At 36.0% G+C, this 16692-nt stretch overlaps 1 protein-coding gene across 1 annotated transcript; it reads left to right on the top strand.

Moving 5' to 3' along the window:
* Positions 1-4608: 4608 nt before the first annotated feature.
* Positions 4609-15843, top strand: LOC141592445 (diacylglycerol kinase 4-like). Its single transcript, XM_074413121.1, has 12 exons — positions 4609-5241; positions 7118-7237; positions 7879-8016; positions 8181-8266; positions 9973-10060; positions 11321-11396; positions 12186-12268; positions 13201-13271; positions 14107-14184; positions 14295-14382; positions 14468-14584; positions 15217-15843. Exons 1-12 carry the CDS (start codon positions 4855-4857, stop codon positions 15373-15375), a joined length of 1491 nt encoding a protein of 496 aa, XP_074269222.1. The 5' UTR covers positions 4609-4854; the 3' UTR covers positions 15376-15843.
* The last annotated feature ends 849 nt before the right edge of the window (positions 15844-16692 follow it).

Raw genomic sequence — 16692 nt, 5'->3', positions numbered from 1 at the left:
GTTAACAAGTGAAATTTAAACCTCGGTCCATAATATGAAAAACAACCAAAGTCGAACTTAACATATTTGAAGTAAAGGTGACAATTGCTCGGGTCGTGAAGAAACCCAAAGTTTCACATGTGAGGGTTGTCTCATATTGATAAAAGAGGAGAAAAATTACCATTTTATTAGGCAATAGGCTACTCTCTTTATTACCAATTGGCTTTAGAGTGGAACCCTCTTGGGGCACATTGTGGACTTTTTCTCCTCCGTTTGGATGCGGCCAAAGCCCGTTGTTGAATTTAATATGGTATCAGAGCCCATGGTTATGTGACCTAGGTTTCATGGGCCAAAAGTTTGCAGTCGGACGAGCAATGTATGCTCAGTTGAATTTGTCCGTTCTGAGTTGATATTGGGCCAAATTTACAACTGGACAAAATTGTCCAATCTGTGTGAAAAGTGGGCCTCACATGTGAGGGAGAGTGTGAAGAAACTCAAAGTTCTACATGTGAGCGTTGTTCCACATTGATAAAAGAGGAGAAAAATTACCACTTTATAAGGCAAGAGGCTACTCCCTTTATTGGCAATTGGTTTTAGAGTGGAACCCTCTTGGGCCTACGTTGTGGACTCTTTCTCCTCCGTTTGGGTGCGGCCCAGACCCGTTGTTGAATTTAACAGGTCGCCTAGATCAAATCAGGATGTGGGTCAATTGAGTCAGTTCACTTCAATTGTAGTACTTGACAAGCAGGTTAATCGGATCGACTCTGGGTCGGGTCGACTATTTTATGTTTGAAAGAATTTGGATCAGATCGGGTCATTTTTTGCTATGTTACTATCATATTCTTTAAGGATAATGGTTAATATAAGACAATAAATATTCGGGTCATATCAGATGAGGTTGGGTTAGTGGTTGCAGGTCAAACTAATGTCCTCAATTTTGGTGCGGGTTTGATCAATCGAGTTTTGTTTAGTTTTGTTACGTTTAATACTTGAGCTCAGGTTACGGTTTGTCAATAAAGAGTTTGAATTGAATTATCATCGAGTTGGATCATCATTGGGTGACAAATAAGATCATGCAAAAAATAAAAGTTACGGAGTACTCACCATAAGAAATATAGGCTCCGTTTGACACGACACTTCAGGTAGCTTATTTGACCAAAATTTCAGCTACCTGGTTTTTTTGCAAGTGTTTGGCAAGTAGCTTATTTGGTCAAATAAGGTACCTGAAATGAAATGCTATCTCGGGTAGCATTTGAGAAATCAGGTACCTGAAATGACTTATTTTCCATTTTGTACCTCTTTATTCTATAATATTAAATAATTTTCATATCCTTTTACGTCATTTTACCAAAATCGGCTACCTTTTCAGCTAGTTTGTCAAACACATTTTTATATAATCAGTTACCTTATCAGCTCCTAATTTTCAGCTACCTTTTCAGGTTTCAGTTAGCTTTTTAATTTTCAGCTACCTTTTCAGGTAGTTTTGTCAAACAGAGCCATAGTCTCTGAATAATCTATTCTATATAAAGTACTCCGTAATAAAACAACAACCATAACATATTTTTTTCCCTCCAAAACCTCACTCCACATTTAACATAAATTTCAGGATTCCTTAAAAATAGACCCACTAACTAAATAGCACAATATATAAAATTTATTTTATGTTTTTAACATAAAATTTATACCACCATATTTTATTGTTGTTTTTACTAACTTCTCTATATTTTAAAGTCTCCATAATATCATAATTAGTTTTTGAATTTAGTGGGTTTTTTTTAAATAATTTTCATATTCTATATATATAGTATATACAATTGTTTGATGGCATGAATTTAAATTTTGTAAGCATCATGTTTTTACTCGTTTAGACAATATTGTTTAATCATGCAATTTAGATAATTGTTAGTCTCAAAATCACTCCTTTTATGTTTTTAAACCGGTGTGAATAGCTATTTGTTAAAGTGTCCAGTCATGTTGAAGTGTTCATAACTTTCAATCTAACTATCTATACTAATTAATAATACAATAACAATTGTCATAGTATCTTGATTAATTTTTTTACTATGAACTTAATGTTTTGTTGCTGATCTTCGATTATCATGTTATTATAGCATCTCACCTTTCTTTGCACAAGTAAATTGAATAATCTAACAACTAACAAATTGAATTTGAGAATCATTGGGTAAATGTGTTTAGAGAAGGTCTCACAATAAATTTATTATGAGCTTATTTTATAATTATAATACAAAACAGTATCACGAGCAATAAAATAGATGATAACATGGTTAAAAATAAAATGAGAGTACACTTATTATAAGAATATATACAAAGTTAAAGAGTCGTTTCAAGTCATGATTAACAATATAATTATATAATGGTCATAAAAACGATAAATGATTACAATGTTATATCAATAACTTATTTAGAGACTATCTTCGATCTCCGATCCCTCAAATTTTTTTATTAGTTAATGATATTTATACGAGTGAAATTTGATTACGAGTTGGTTGACATTGTTTAAACATTAATAAAGGATTAAAGGGTATGCATTAGAGAGTTTTGATTGGTTGACATTGTTTAAACATTAATAAAGGATTAAAGGGTATGCATTAGAGAGTTTTGATTGGATGTATATTTAACATTAGCGAACATGACTAAGGAGTTTACACTCTAGAGTGTCAATGGCCTAATTCTCAATCACAAATTATACTATGATATAATACCCTAATACGGTGAGACCCCATAAAAATGATCATTTTATTCAAGTATCAATCCAATAATCCTATTTGCCTTTCTTCTTTGTTGGTATATTTTCTTTGCTACTCTTTATTTCCCTTGTTTTGTTTGTTTATTTCATTTTCCTTTGTTTAAGTTTCTCTTATTTTTGAATATTTGTCTTGCTTGAAGTTAAAGTTACCATCTTTTTGCCTAATTTCATTTTGATTAAGGCTTGATTAGTTTATTATCATCTTAATTATTGCCAATTGCATGTTTAGTAGTAGAAATCAATTAATCATCATGTTTATTGTCAAAGTTGCCCCCTTTATTAGTTGTCTTGCTAAAACAACCATGATTAGTGAGTAGCACCCTTGCTAGGGTGCGATTGGGCACTTACATGAGTAATTAACATGATTAATTCCTTTAAATTAGTCATTAAGCGGAAATTAGTAGGGTTTACCATAGGAATTATCTTGTTAATGTTGTATTTTGAGATTTTTGGTTGATTGATGATCCTTGACCACCAATGGAAATTGGTTAGGTCCTAGGTTGACCACCCATTTACATCCTTAGCCTATTTGGGTTGAACCCGGGAGGAAGAGCCTAAAGAGGGTGCCTTTGGAAACCGAGATAACCTTCATCATTGGGAAAAGAGTCGGGGAAACCGGGAATAGATCGTGAGCATAAAGTCCTTAATCTTTATTCGGGTACTTAGGGAATAGCGCGTTCTCTTTTGTGTCTATGTATAGACTTAAGGAATTCGAGTCATGAGCCTGGGAGGGAGTTGAGTCGGTAAGTCTAGTGTCCTATCGTGAGCCCGGGAGGGAGTCAATAGGCGAATTAGAGGCGTTTTCCCTCGCTTTATATCCACAAGATGACTAATTGCCGGAATTAGCATGATAATCATGAATGTTTGTAGCTTAATCGTGCCCTAGGCCTTTTATACCTTGAGTAAATCCTTATTCCAATTAGCTTCTTCTTTTAATTTAGTTGTTGCTTAATTAGTTTCATTTGCATGTCATTTAGTGTAGCTTACTTAGTCAATTTATCAATCAAACCTATTTTCCTCGACTTAGCTAAACTTAAGAATAATAACAATTGGTAATCTCCCATACTCCTTGTGATTCGACCCTCAAGTAGTGCAACTACACACGTTCACTTGCGAGGTTAAGCTTGAACCATCATAATGCGTGTGTTCGTGAGGATGAGGGGGTTGGGCTGGGGGGTAGTATGTCGGGCCGCAGGGGGCGGGGGTGTGGGGGGGGGGGGGGGGGGGGGAGTTATTGTGGTGTGTTACGTTTCAACGAAGGGCGGTCGTGGAGCCAAGAGAAGCGGAGGCAGAAGCGATGTTGTTGGGGTTAAAGGAGGCAGCAAGAAGAGGTCATATATAGTGGTTGTCTTGGAAAGCGATTGTCAAGTTCTTGTTGATTCGGTGAAGCAACGTTCTTATGGTCGTAGTAAGTTTCATCTTATTGTAGACGATATTATTTTGTGTAGTTGTTCTTTTAATTCTGTTAAGTGGTCTTTTGTTGGTTGGGATCATAATAAGGTAGCTCATGAACTTGCTCGATTAGCACTTCGGCAGTTCGGTAGACGGGCTTGGTCGAGTCAGTTGCCTTTGAACATTGTATCCGTTGCTTCACACCACAATTTAATAGTTAATGCCTAATCTCGGTTAATTTCAAAAAAAAAAAAAATTAATGAGCTTATAAACAGCACATATTCAGTTGTACACTTTATACTTCAATTGGGTTATACCGTATATTATATTGGAAGTAAGTATAATCTTTTAATTTAAAACTCAATTTATTTAAAACCACTTTGGTGAAAGAATAATTTAATTTCTAGAACACCATGAAACAATCAAATTAAACAATAATAAAGAATTGATCCACCCATAATATTCCAACTATTGGCCTCTTCCAAACAGTTGTTCCAAAAACTGAATAAAACTACCTTCATTTTTCAAACATCATATTCATCGTCATCATTCTTCATCACAATATCGCCGGGCTGTTCTTCATTTCCAACCATTTTCAAACAGCCCGGTCAATCTTTCTCAATTATTCAATCAACCCACATTTCTAATTCAAAAACCCATTCCCCAAATTTCTTATAAACAAAAAAAAAAACAGAATATTTTTTAAATTTTTTTAAATGGAGCAACCATCATCATCGACATCGTCGGCGGCGGATGCGGCGGCTGATGCAGCGTCGGCGGCGGCTGATTCAGCGTCGGCGGATACGGCAGCCGGGGAAACATCATTTCGGTCGTCGGTGATGGATTCATTCAGAGGGTTAAGGGTTGACAGAGATGAACTCCGACGTCGGATTTCAATACCACAATACCTTAGACTTGCTGTAAGACGTGCCATTTATTCGAAGGATGTCGCCGCCGGAGTTGACTCTGCTGATTTGTTGGCTGCTGAAGAGGTTGACAATCCACCTGAGGGTCCCATGGTTGTGTTTATTAATTCCAGAAGTGGTGGTAGACATGGTCCTGAACTTAAGTTGAGGTTGCAGCAATTAATGGGTGAAGAACAGGTTTAATTTTATTACTTTTTTGGATTTTGGGTTGTTTTTGGAAGTGGGTTTGTGTTTTTTTTGGTTAATTTTTGTTGGATTTTAAGTAATTTTTTTATTTGTTATGGTTTTGGATTGTTGAGATTGTATGTTTTATTTGGGTTTTGTGTTGATTGCTGAAAATGTGATACGAGTGTAAGTAAAAGTTTGGAAATTGTATGATAGAATGTCTTATCTTGTGTTTCACTTTTGAAAATGGGATAGTGGTTCGGAAACTGTGGGGGATAGTGTGATGATTGAGTGTTGTTTTGATTGGATTCTTGTTCGTCTTGTTTTGGGGGAATACTCATGTTTTTGTAAGGATGGTCTATTTGGGTATAAATAGGATGATAAGTTTGTTAAGGGATGGGGCTGGGGTTGTTTGGTGAACTACTATTCAGCTAACATTACTTTGGATGTTAAGTAAGGGTAGTTGTTGTCCCGACGATAAATGCTGTTGTTGGAGATGTCCATTTATTTATTGTGTTTCCCTGGAATGGAAGGGATACTCTCTTCTGAGGTGTGTAAGAAGAGAGGAGGTGAAAGGAAGAAAGTTTAATCCACTCTTGGATTACCTGGACAGGTCCTGGGGATCCTTTTTCCCCTTCCCGTCTTTGTGTTTATGTTGTTGATGAGTGACTTTGGGTTTGTTGGAGCACTTTGTACTTTGTGATTGCATCGTTATTTTCGAGATATTTACAGATGATAACTTTGCATGTTTTGGTGTTTTTTTTGGCGGGTTTATCAGAGGAAATTGCTTTGATTTGTCTGATTTGACTGTGTTGCATGAGCCTTGATTTTGTTTTCTGATTTGATGATGACTGATTAGTAGTTAATGGTTTTTAAGTTTGTCACAGTCTGGCACCTGGTTCCCGAGATGCACTGCTAGGTTGTAACTGTTTGAGGAATTAGTTTTGCAGTTGTCTGGAAAGATACTCTTTTTGTCAGCAAAACTACTTTTTTTCTTTTTTTACTGATTAAGCGAACAAACAAGACTTTATCGTCTGATTTGATTTGGTAAAAAGTTACTCGTGGGGGTGGATTCAAAAGGTGATTCATGTATTAGCTGGACACAAATGATTAGGGGTTTTGGGATTAAGGCTCTTTTGTTGTTTCAAAAAAAAAAAAGAAAAAAAAAAAAAGAAAAGTGAACTGCATCATATCAATTAGTAATTGGTTTTGAGTTTGGAGCTGATAATTCACACCGCCAGTTTCATGCTTTCAAACCATGAAGAATTTTTGAGGTTGGCCAGCAATGTGCTGGACAATGTCTGCTGTATTTAATAGCTAGAGGCTACAATCTTACTAAATTAATCTTCTGCGTTGGACATTTCTCCTTGGTGTTAGCGATTCAATAATGTCAGTTGTAGACTTGTAGCTCAGAAGTTGTTTGGAACTCAGTAAACTTGTACCCTTTTGCCACTTATAGATGTTTACAAATCCAATGGCTACGTGTTTTCTTACTTAGTCTATATTTTCAGGCTCTAATGACATGGCCATGCATTATAAAGATTGAGAGACTTGGTTTTTATTTTGATAACTTTGGCAAGATTCAATTATGCCACCTAATTTTATGCTAAGCTATGTGCTTTCAAGTTTCGACATCTTTGAATGTGAATTCAATGGAATTCCATAGTTTCTGGCAGTGGTTACTGGGGTTTGGGGATTTATTTGAACATATCAATTTGTTGTAGAAAGCTGTTCTGCAGTATCTTTTGAATGGATTGTTATAGGAAATGTGTGAATGATGTGATGTCAGTATGCTTGATTGATGTTCTTATGGAATTGTGGAGGCCTTTTCTATTTAGCATTAACTTTTGTCCAATTAATAACGTTTCTGCCTATTTTGATGTTTTAGGTGTATGACCTTTCTGATGTAAAGCCTAATGAGTTTGTAGAGTATGGATTGGCTTGCCTGGAGCAGTTGTCCATGGGTGATCCTATTGCCAAACATACCCGGGAAAAGTTGAGAATAGTGGTATGTTCATCTCTAAATTTGATTTATGTTGCCTTTTGTTAAATAGACTTTTACGATAGTATGAACTGCTAATTTATCTGTAAAGAACCCAACAGATCTTTCCTGTAGTGCTACCCGTCAAAGTGCCATACTTACACACATGTCTAAATTAATTATGTCCATTTATGGTGATCAATACACCGGCAACAACAATACTATCCTAGTGCCTCCAGCCCTCCATTGGACAATGACAACAGCTCCTTGATCCTATTGTTTTGTTATCTCTGAAAATATTCGGTGGAAGTTTAGCTTTTTTTGCTGGTTCTCTTTATGTTAACTTACTTTTCATTTCTGAAGGTACACACCAACACATCAATTCTGAACTTAAACCTCTTCTTTGTATCTTCCTTGTTTTAAATAAAATAAGCAAAAATGCAAATGAGATATGTGATATGTATGGTTCTTTTTGCTGCGCAGCCGATTCTTTGTGCCTTTAAGAATGTTTTGGATCTTGCATAGGGCTTATACTCTGGATAGTTCTTTGATTTAAGTATTTTTGGCTGTATTTTGCTTATGCTAATTTGGTTCTGTATAGCTAAATGACTTCTTGTATGGAGTACTTACTAAAAATTCTGCATAGTTGACGCTTGGTTTTGTGACAGGTTGCCGGTGGAGATGGTACGGTTGGATGGGTACTTGGTAGTTTAGGAGAACTTCACAAAGATGCTCGTTATCCTATTCCTCCGGTATCAATTATTCCCCTTGGCACTGGGAATGATCTGTCCCGGAGTTTTGGTTGGGTAAACTCTCGCTTACCATTGGTTTTGTCACTTTGTGCATGATTACAAAATCTTTTCACTTATTAAGTTTTTTTTTTTTTTTTTTTTTTTTTTTTTTTTTTTTGTTTAAATGTCTGAAGACAACTCTTATGTGTGTTTTGTTTCTGTTAACTGTCTCTTAACAGGGTGGTTCATTTCCATTTGCGTGGAAGACAGCTGTGAAGAGGTCTCTTCATAAGGCTAGTACGGGACCTCTTTGTCGTTTGGACAGGTAATTGCATTTCTCTACTCTCAACTATTAAATCCTATGATATAGGGTCACAAATTGGGAACGGGGTATATGTAGAAAGTAGCGATTTGGGGAAATTGTTTTTTCTCGGTCTTTGTAAGCAAATTTTTTGCAAATTTAGAAAACATTAGAAGAAAATTATTCTTTTGTTCAGATTTTCTCTGGTCCACCATTTTTTTCTCATCTCTTCCTCACCTTTTCCTCCTCTTTCCCCCATCTTTCAGTTATCTAAACCAACACTAGGTTTTCCTCTCCCATCCCCTTCCCTTGAATCAATCTTTTTTTCCAAATAACTTTTATGTTGGCGGATATTTATATACTTAATACTTGCAAGTTGTAGGTAAAGGTGTTTAGGCAACTGAATGCTATGTTCTGTCTTTGGTGCTTGTGTAGAGCTTAGACTGTATTTTCTTGCTGTTATATGTCTGCTACAAGTCTACAACACTGATGTTGATGAATACTGTTTTGTTTTTATTAGTAATATGTGTGATTAGAATCCACTTCCTATGGCTGAGGTACAGGCTCCTGAAACTCATGCGACAGGTTAAGATTTTTTGTTTGATGTGAATGCTTGTTTCTCGATACAAAAAGGCACTCCCTCCCGGTCAATTGCTGTCTTTTGGTTTTGGCACAAAGACGAAGGAAAGAGGAGGGGGCCAATTATAAAATGACAAGTGGACCAAATTGAGTGTGAAGGATCAAATTGTTCATCAAATGCAATCCTAAAATAGAAAGGACAACAATTGACTGTGACACTCCAAAATGGAATAGGACAACAAATGACCGGGACAAAGGGAGTAATAATTAATCTTTCCGAGTGTTGTCGGGTCAATAACAACGAACGGTATGAGAAGAAATTGATACCATTGTTGCAGATATTTTTACAGCCTATGCACAATTGATAATCCTGATTGAAGTTTGAGAGTAACAGAATCTCTAGGTTGCTATGATATCCGCTCTATTTTATAAGATTTCTTCAATCTACTGTTACCAATACCTATCTTTCCAAATCTATTGTTTTGATATCCACAAAAATAATCAATCTCCGAGCCAGTTGTGCCATAAATCCATAGTTACAGTTCTACCTATCATGCTGAACGCCTGAACATATACGAGAAAGGTGTACTGGTAGAAACTTTAATCAACTTTAGGCACCTATGTAACTTGGACTCGGTTTTAACTATCGGACACTGGACCAAAGAAAAGGCAGATGGAAATGAGGTACGGGAAAAATTGCACTTAAGACCTGAGAAAAATTTGTACAAAGTTGTTTGTGCGCTGGGAATGGAAGTTACATTTAAGCATGGGGTCACAAGGTTGAGCTTGCTAATGGTCTCGTTTTGTTTTTCTTATTTCTCAAACATCTACACTTCCACCCCCACCCTCAATATAACAGTCGCCCCTAATACCCCAATTCTAGCTCTGCCGCTAGACACTGGTATGTGTCTAGTTTCTTCTATTATTTGGGAAAAACACAAATTTTGGTTTAGAATGAAGTACCAAGTGTTTGAGGGGAAATTGAAGTCAATTGAGGCATGAGATATTTGGTATTTGTGTCTGCTTCATTGTGGTATTTGCCCTGTGGTAGATTTTATTGTGTTGGTGTTCTTATTTGTAATGGGTTTGTACTATCATATCCTTATATATCTTGCCATTTTTGTTCTTCATCTCTTTTTGGTATATGACAGTTGGGACGTGTCAATAACAATGCCAGCCAGAGAAGTTGTGGAGATGCCTTATTCGATGAAGTTAACAGGAGAGTGCACTCTTGATCAGGTTTCAGTTTCAGCTACCTTGCACTCCTTGTATACTATTGTTTTTCTACTTTTTTTTGACAATTGTTCTACCTCTTTTACCTTATTTATGCTTCAACTTCCATCCCGCACTTGGGGAAATCGAAAAAGAACTTAATCAAGTGGCTCGGGACAACCAGTTATCTTTGGTGACCATCGGGGAGCTGTAAGTATCAATATAGAGGGATAGAATGGTGCATAAAAGACGTCCTCTCGCCTTGTGAATAGACCTAGAAGTGTCGCTCTGATGCTGTGAAGAATGTTAATCTTTTGGCATGTGTTTTTGACACGTCCGTCAGTCCACATTTCGTCCTTCCTTTTGTATCTCAGTCGTAAAAGGAATTTTTCTTCTAGTGAATTCATTAGTGTATTGTATTCAGCATTATCTAGTCTCTTAATTGAATTAGTATTTTATATCTTTGTAAGAACGATAAATGATGCTTCCAGTGAGGGAGAGGAAAGCTGCTTTAACTGCTGTCGTATACTCTTAACTAGTGCGTTTACTGAGGGTTCTCTTAAAGGCGGTGTAAGGTTATGTATGGTTTACCTTACTCATGCACTCAATTAGAGTGTATGTCCATTGGTTTTAAAGCTATTGACATGAATAATGAGATCTAGATTCTGGAATATGATGCATTACCAAATAGCGACTGCTTCAACTATTTTTTTCTTTACCCACATTCATCGAGTGATGTTCCAAGATATTCACAACTTTGCCACCCTGTCCTTGTGTCCTTTTCTCCTTAGGGCTCGTTTGGAATGGGAGTAATTATTAAGGGAGTAATGAGAGCTAAAATAAGAAGAAATAGGAGGAGATTGGTGCTTTGTGGTGGTTGTGGAGGGTGGAAAAAGGAGGTGAGGGAGGAATTATTACCTCCATATGGAGGTAATGCATTACTTGGGGGGAGAGGTAGGGAACAATTACTCCCCTAATGGAGGGAGTATTACACTATATTTCCCCATTTCTATCCATTTCTATCTCCAACCCCCATTCCTTCCCTCCATTTTTTAGTTCATTTTAGCTCTATTACTCCCTTAATAATTACTCCCATTCCAAGCAAGCCCTTAAAAGTAATAGGGTTGGTATTTTCTTTGAAGCCAATTAGGATTGAACTTAACTAGCTTTTCACTTGTATGTCACAAGGACCAACTATGTAGCTCTGATTTTGTATAGGTTTCTACTCTAGTTTGACTAAGTTAATTTATTTTATCAACTTTGAAGTGCTAATGGATTTTTTTGCAGGATGTAGTAGTTAATGGTCAGCTTCCTGAGAAAGTGACGTGCTATGATGGGGTGTTCTATAATTATTTTAGTATTGGTAAATGCCTCTCTTGGCCATGAAATTTCAGTTGAATGTTTTCTTCGACATTGTGCACTTTTTATGCTCATCGTGTTCTTCGCATTTACTTTTGCATCTTCTCTGTTTATGCCTTTTTAAGTTCTATATTATTTATTGAACTGTAGCCCAGCCTCTAAATGAGACTGTAAAAATTTGTTAGTTAAAAATTTTCTTTAATTAGGTGAGCTAAATGAATCTTCTTTTATAAAACTATGAATATCACTCAATTATGATATCTCCTCTCTGAAGTGAAAAATGTGAGGTTCTGTTCTATTTGTGTCAGAGCCTAAAGATATGTATGGTGGGTTTGTTTAAACTTACTGTACTGCATGGACTTCTAAACAGTTTGAGGATAATAAATGGTGTTGCGTTTGGCAAATATGTAACTTAGAAGGGCAGACAAGCATGTAGTAGTAGTGTTCATTTCTTGGGTAAAAATAGTTTTGTTGCGAGAGTTGGCCTCACTATTCTGCCGTGGCCTATGGTACACCGTACACTAAAGCACTTGGTGTCAGTTATGGTGAGAAATGCAGACTCAGAGACATTCTGTAGTGCACATTTCCGTGTGATTTTTTTAGTCTCGTAGAGTCGTAGGTGCACATCTTCATCCAAAAATTCTGATCTTCACTTTTGGACGCCACTTTGTTTAAAATGAAACAGTTTAACTCTTGTATTTCTTGCATTTATATTTGGGAAGGCATATTCTGCTGCTTTTTATGTTGGTACACATAGTTGGTGTTTGTTTCAATGTGAACTTTCTCTGTATAGGTATGGACGCACAAGTGGCATATGGCTTCCACAACTTGCGTAACGAAAAGCCCTATCTTGCACAAGGTCCAATTGCAAATAAGGTACTTGAAACTTCTGATAATGATTTGGCAAGTGTTATGTTTCATAATCAAAGTTTTGTCAAACTCTTTACTTTGTGCTCGTTGTACATTCATGACGTCTCTTGCCATTTGTGTGGTTCAAAGACTTGTTCATTAGTGGGGTCCAGGAGACATAATGTCATACTGGACTAACATTGTTTTACCATTTCACATTTGTATAAATGCTTTATGCTTCTATGTTAGTGTACCTAGTGTTTTCTTTTTAAGCCTCCTTACCTGTGAGTGTCCCTTGACCTGCCTTTCTTGATAATGATTTTCTGCCTTGTGCCACTGATTTTGTGCTCTATTCGCTTCGAAGTTGGAACCTGTTTTTGAACAAACTATGTTGGATATCAGGCTAAGATGACAAAGCCTGGCTTTTTTCCCTCCCACGTATGTCGCGTACTCGCCTGTTTGCGACAATAATTCATATACTTCTCGTCAGTCAATTATCTCTGATGCGCGAGAGAGGAAGAAGACTGTAGATGCCTAATTAAAATGTGGTTGATTAAGGACAGACAAGTTTTGGCTCCAAATACCCCATTTGTTGCCATTACTCTTAGAAATGCATAGTATGGCCATCGATAATATCAATTAACTGTTTTCTGCTGCTTCGGAGCAAATACTGGTGCATACTTGTTCATGAACAGAAGGCGCAGTTCTATTGTTGTGCGCCTTGATTTCCTCCCATGCTTAGCACATAACAATACCAGTTTACTATCTTGAGTTCTTGTCTGTCATTGATGTATTTACTGTTTCTACTGGTAATTGTTTGATTAATGGTACTCAAGACTTTATTACTTGACGCTTTAACACAATGCGGTTTTTTTTTTTTTTTTTTTTTTGAAGTGCCCCGTCTTGCTTAAGTGATGTAGATTTTCTTGCCTTTCCTAATAGAAGCCTTTGTCTTGCAGTTGATCTATTCTGGATATAGCTGCACTCAGGGTTGGTTTTTCACGCCGTGTGTCAGCGACCCAGGCTTACGGTGAGAATTCATAAAGGTTTTGTTACGTTCATTATTTTTTATTTACAACTTTGGCCGCTAATTTTTCTTGATCGTGGACTCTACCTTCGCTGAAGTCTCTAAATGGACAATAAGTTTTAAGAATGTTTATATGTCCAAGATAGCGATTAGAATCGGTAGAATACTAGAATTTGTGCCAGATTATGAGATGTTTTCATCAATTTGTATTCCATCACCCTCCATTAATCTTTTTTAGCAACAACTACTACTACTACTACTACTACTACTACTACTACTACAAAGCCTTAGTCCCAGCATGATTAGGAGTCCAGCTAACATAAATCGTCACCCAATTTTGTCCGTGTAATGCTTTATAAGCAAAAAAAATATAGAATTGGAGTATTAGATAAAGAGCAGCTTAATTTTGATTTACTTGATACTACTGTGTAAGGATGAGCTGATGAGCGGCAAAGGGTTGAGAACAGCGTAGCAGGTTGAACGGAAACACTAAATGAGAAAATGAGTTTTTTTTTTTTTTTTTTTTTTTTTTTTTTGCGAGTCAAAGGTTGATTATGAGTTACCAAGGCGTACATGAATACTAGAGTTAGGAATTATTTCTAGGTGAACACAAAATAAAGAATATTTATATTTTTAAAGACTACTATAGGAAATTGCTCCACTTAATCTGTTAAAAACATCGTTTATGTGTTCGTGGTCATTTATGCTGATTTTCTAAGTTTCATTTGCTCAGTCTTGCTTTTAGTTTTATATGTTTAGTCATTTACAGTATCTATTTTTTTTTTTTTTTTTTTTTTTTTTTTTTGTCTGAAGTCTATAGTGTTTGTCTTTTTTGCAGGGGACTCAATAACATTCTAAGGATACATATTAAAAAGGTTAATTGTTCAGAATGGGAGAAAGTACGAGTCCCTCCAAAGTAATCTTCCTCACAAGATCCCGTTTCTTTCTAAATATGGTTGCTCTCTGCTACTTATTTTTCTCAAAGAATGGTATGTTTTACTCACACTAGCTCCTTTTGGTTTACAGTGTCAGATCAGTAGTTGCATTGAATCTTAATAATTATGCCAGTGGAAGGCATCCTTGGGGTAATCTGACTCCAGAGTACTTGGAAAAGGTATTATTTTCATAGTCCGCTTTTCCTATATTCTTAGAGTTATCTAAAACGCTGGCTGCTTATAATTGTTGCATTTCTTGTTCAGAGAGGCTTTGTTGAAGCCAGTCCCGATGATGGTCTTCTTGAAATATTCGGTCTAAAGCATGGATGGCACGCTTCTTTTGTGATGGTAGAACTGATCTCTGCCAAGCACATTGCTCAGGTTAGCAGTCATTTATGTTATTAATTTGCATTTTATGTTCGTATGATACTATACCAATTTATTTAGCGTGTGAGCGTGTCTAATGGACGTTTAAGGAAAGATTGGTGATTAGTTCCAAAATTCTGAGTGATCAATTTCTGTGTTATGTTGGTTAGTCCAAGGTCCTTCTCGTAGCAATGGGGAATACCTAAATTTTATCTTCTTCACTTTAGATTTGGAAGTGTTGTTTTGTACGTGGTTTTACTTGTTTATGCTAACTTTCGTTTAAAAACATTTTAAACTGCATTGTAAACCATTAGTAATTTATATTTATGAAACATGTTGAACTACGAGTCTTGTATAAGACGATGTCACATTTGTGAGACCATTTCAAACGCTTAAAAGTATACTTCATCTAACTATAGGGTTAATGATGTTGGTCTCACATGTAAGACCGTGTCTCATATAAATTCGTGGTTTAACTATACAAATTCTAAAAGTAACCCTTGTCGCCTTAGCAGTCTACAACCAAAACGATTTTTAGCTAGGTTACTTCTGAAATTACCGTGATGATTTTTAACTGTAGAAATTCATGCGGTTTGACTAGCTTACTAAAACTAAAGTGTGTAACTATCCATCAATTTGCCCATCAGGCAGCTGCAATAAGATTTGAAGTAAGAGGTGGTGAGTGGAGGGAATCATTCATGCAGATAGATGGAGAGCCATGGAAACAACCACTTGATAAAGAGTACTCCACATTTGTCGAGATCAGGCGTGTCCCAAACCAGTCTATATTGATCAGAGGCGAGTAACATTGAATCTCAAAGGCAGCCCTCAATTTCTTCTCCTGAGAACCTGTATTCTTTGTAAAGCATTTATTCTTAGGACATTGTAACATATAAGTAGCACCCGGTAGCTGTATTTTGCGATGATTTTTAGTGTTAATGTCGAGTTCTCTGTCAGTATTGGTTCTGTTATAGGAGGAAACAAGAAAAAAAAAGGTTCTAGATGACCAGCTATTCTGGAGTTGTTAAGTGAGTATATGCTGTAAAGTCGGTGTATGAAGAAAGCGTTTTGAGTGAGATGACCAACAGAGGTTGATTTGTGTGCTTAATTTTTATCGGTTTGGTTTGGGGTGATGAAAGATGAAGTTGTTAAAGTATATGTTATTGTTATGATTCTTCATTCTAATGTTTTGCGCTATGATTAGTGACGTTTTTGTAAAACCGTGTACTTTGGCACCAGTTTTAGTTGAGTATTATTTAGTTTGGTTCGATTCATTCTTATTATCATGTTCAATTGTTGATTTCATCTATTTTCTTAAACCGACCTCGTGTTTATTGTCTACTACTTCCATGCGAATGTTCCTATTAGCTCCCCCAGATTCACCGTTGATTTCGCCACAACACAGATCGACGTTTACATTTTAATTTTGCTTGCTGTTTGGGCAATCTTGTCTTGTCCCTATTAATTCTTGAATTAGTTGGAATCATGTAGAGTCGTAGCTAGCTACCTCTAAATTAGTTAAACATCCCCGTACTTAGTTAGACACTGTCTTAATCTTGCATAATTCTGCTTTAGTAATTGAGCATGAGGTAATGATGAAGACGTCACACGTACACCATAATATCTAAGCTTAGATATTTAGCTTCCTAAGTAGTACCAAATTTGAGAGGTTTTACTTTAAACTTCGATTTTAATGTTTTCCTAATAATTTGAGCATAAATTCTCACCTTAAACGTATATTATTCTTAACTTTGAGAGGTTTGAGAGGTGTACTTTAAACTTCGAGAAGTTTACTTTAAAATTCGATTATGTTTTCCTAATAATTTGAAAGGTTTACTTTAAACTTGGATTATAATGTCTTTCTAATAATTTAAGAGCTTTACTTAAAACTTTGAGAGGTTTACTTTAAAATTCGATTTTAACGTTTTCCTAATAATTTGAGAGGTGTACTTTAAACTTCGAGAGGGCTTAGTTTAAACATCGATTCTAATGTTTTCCTAATAATTCGAGAGGTTTACTTTGAACTTCAATTCTAATGTTTACCTAATAATTTGAGAGGTTTACTTTACGCAATTGCTAAATCTAATGTTTTTCTGATCGAAGATATTTTCCTTCTAAATCTA

This window comes from Silene latifolia, chromosome 7 (assembly GCF_048544455.1).
Source record: "Silene latifolia isolate original U9 population chromosome 7, ASM4854445v1, whole genome shotgun sequence".
Taxonomy (NCBI): Eukaryota; Viridiplantae; Streptophyta; class Magnoliopsida; order Caryophyllales; family Caryophyllaceae; genus Silene; species Silene latifolia.
This window is presented reverse-complemented; position numbering and strand designations above follow the sequence as displayed.

Bases quoted from the DNA above. Each gene is read 5' to 3' on its own strand.
- LOC141592445 (XM_074413121.1), top strand. From the start codon at position 4,855: ATGGAGCAACCATCATCATCGACATCGTCGGCGGCGGATGCGGCGGCT. The intron at 5,242-7,117 runs GTTTAATTTTAT...TTGATGTTTTAG, and splicing joins AATTAATGGGTGAAGAACAG to GTGTATGACCTTTCTGATGT. The intron at 14,585-15,216 runs GTTAGCAGTCAT...TTTGCCCATCAG, and splicing joins CTGCCAAGCACATTGCTCAG to GCAGCTGCAATAAGATTTGA.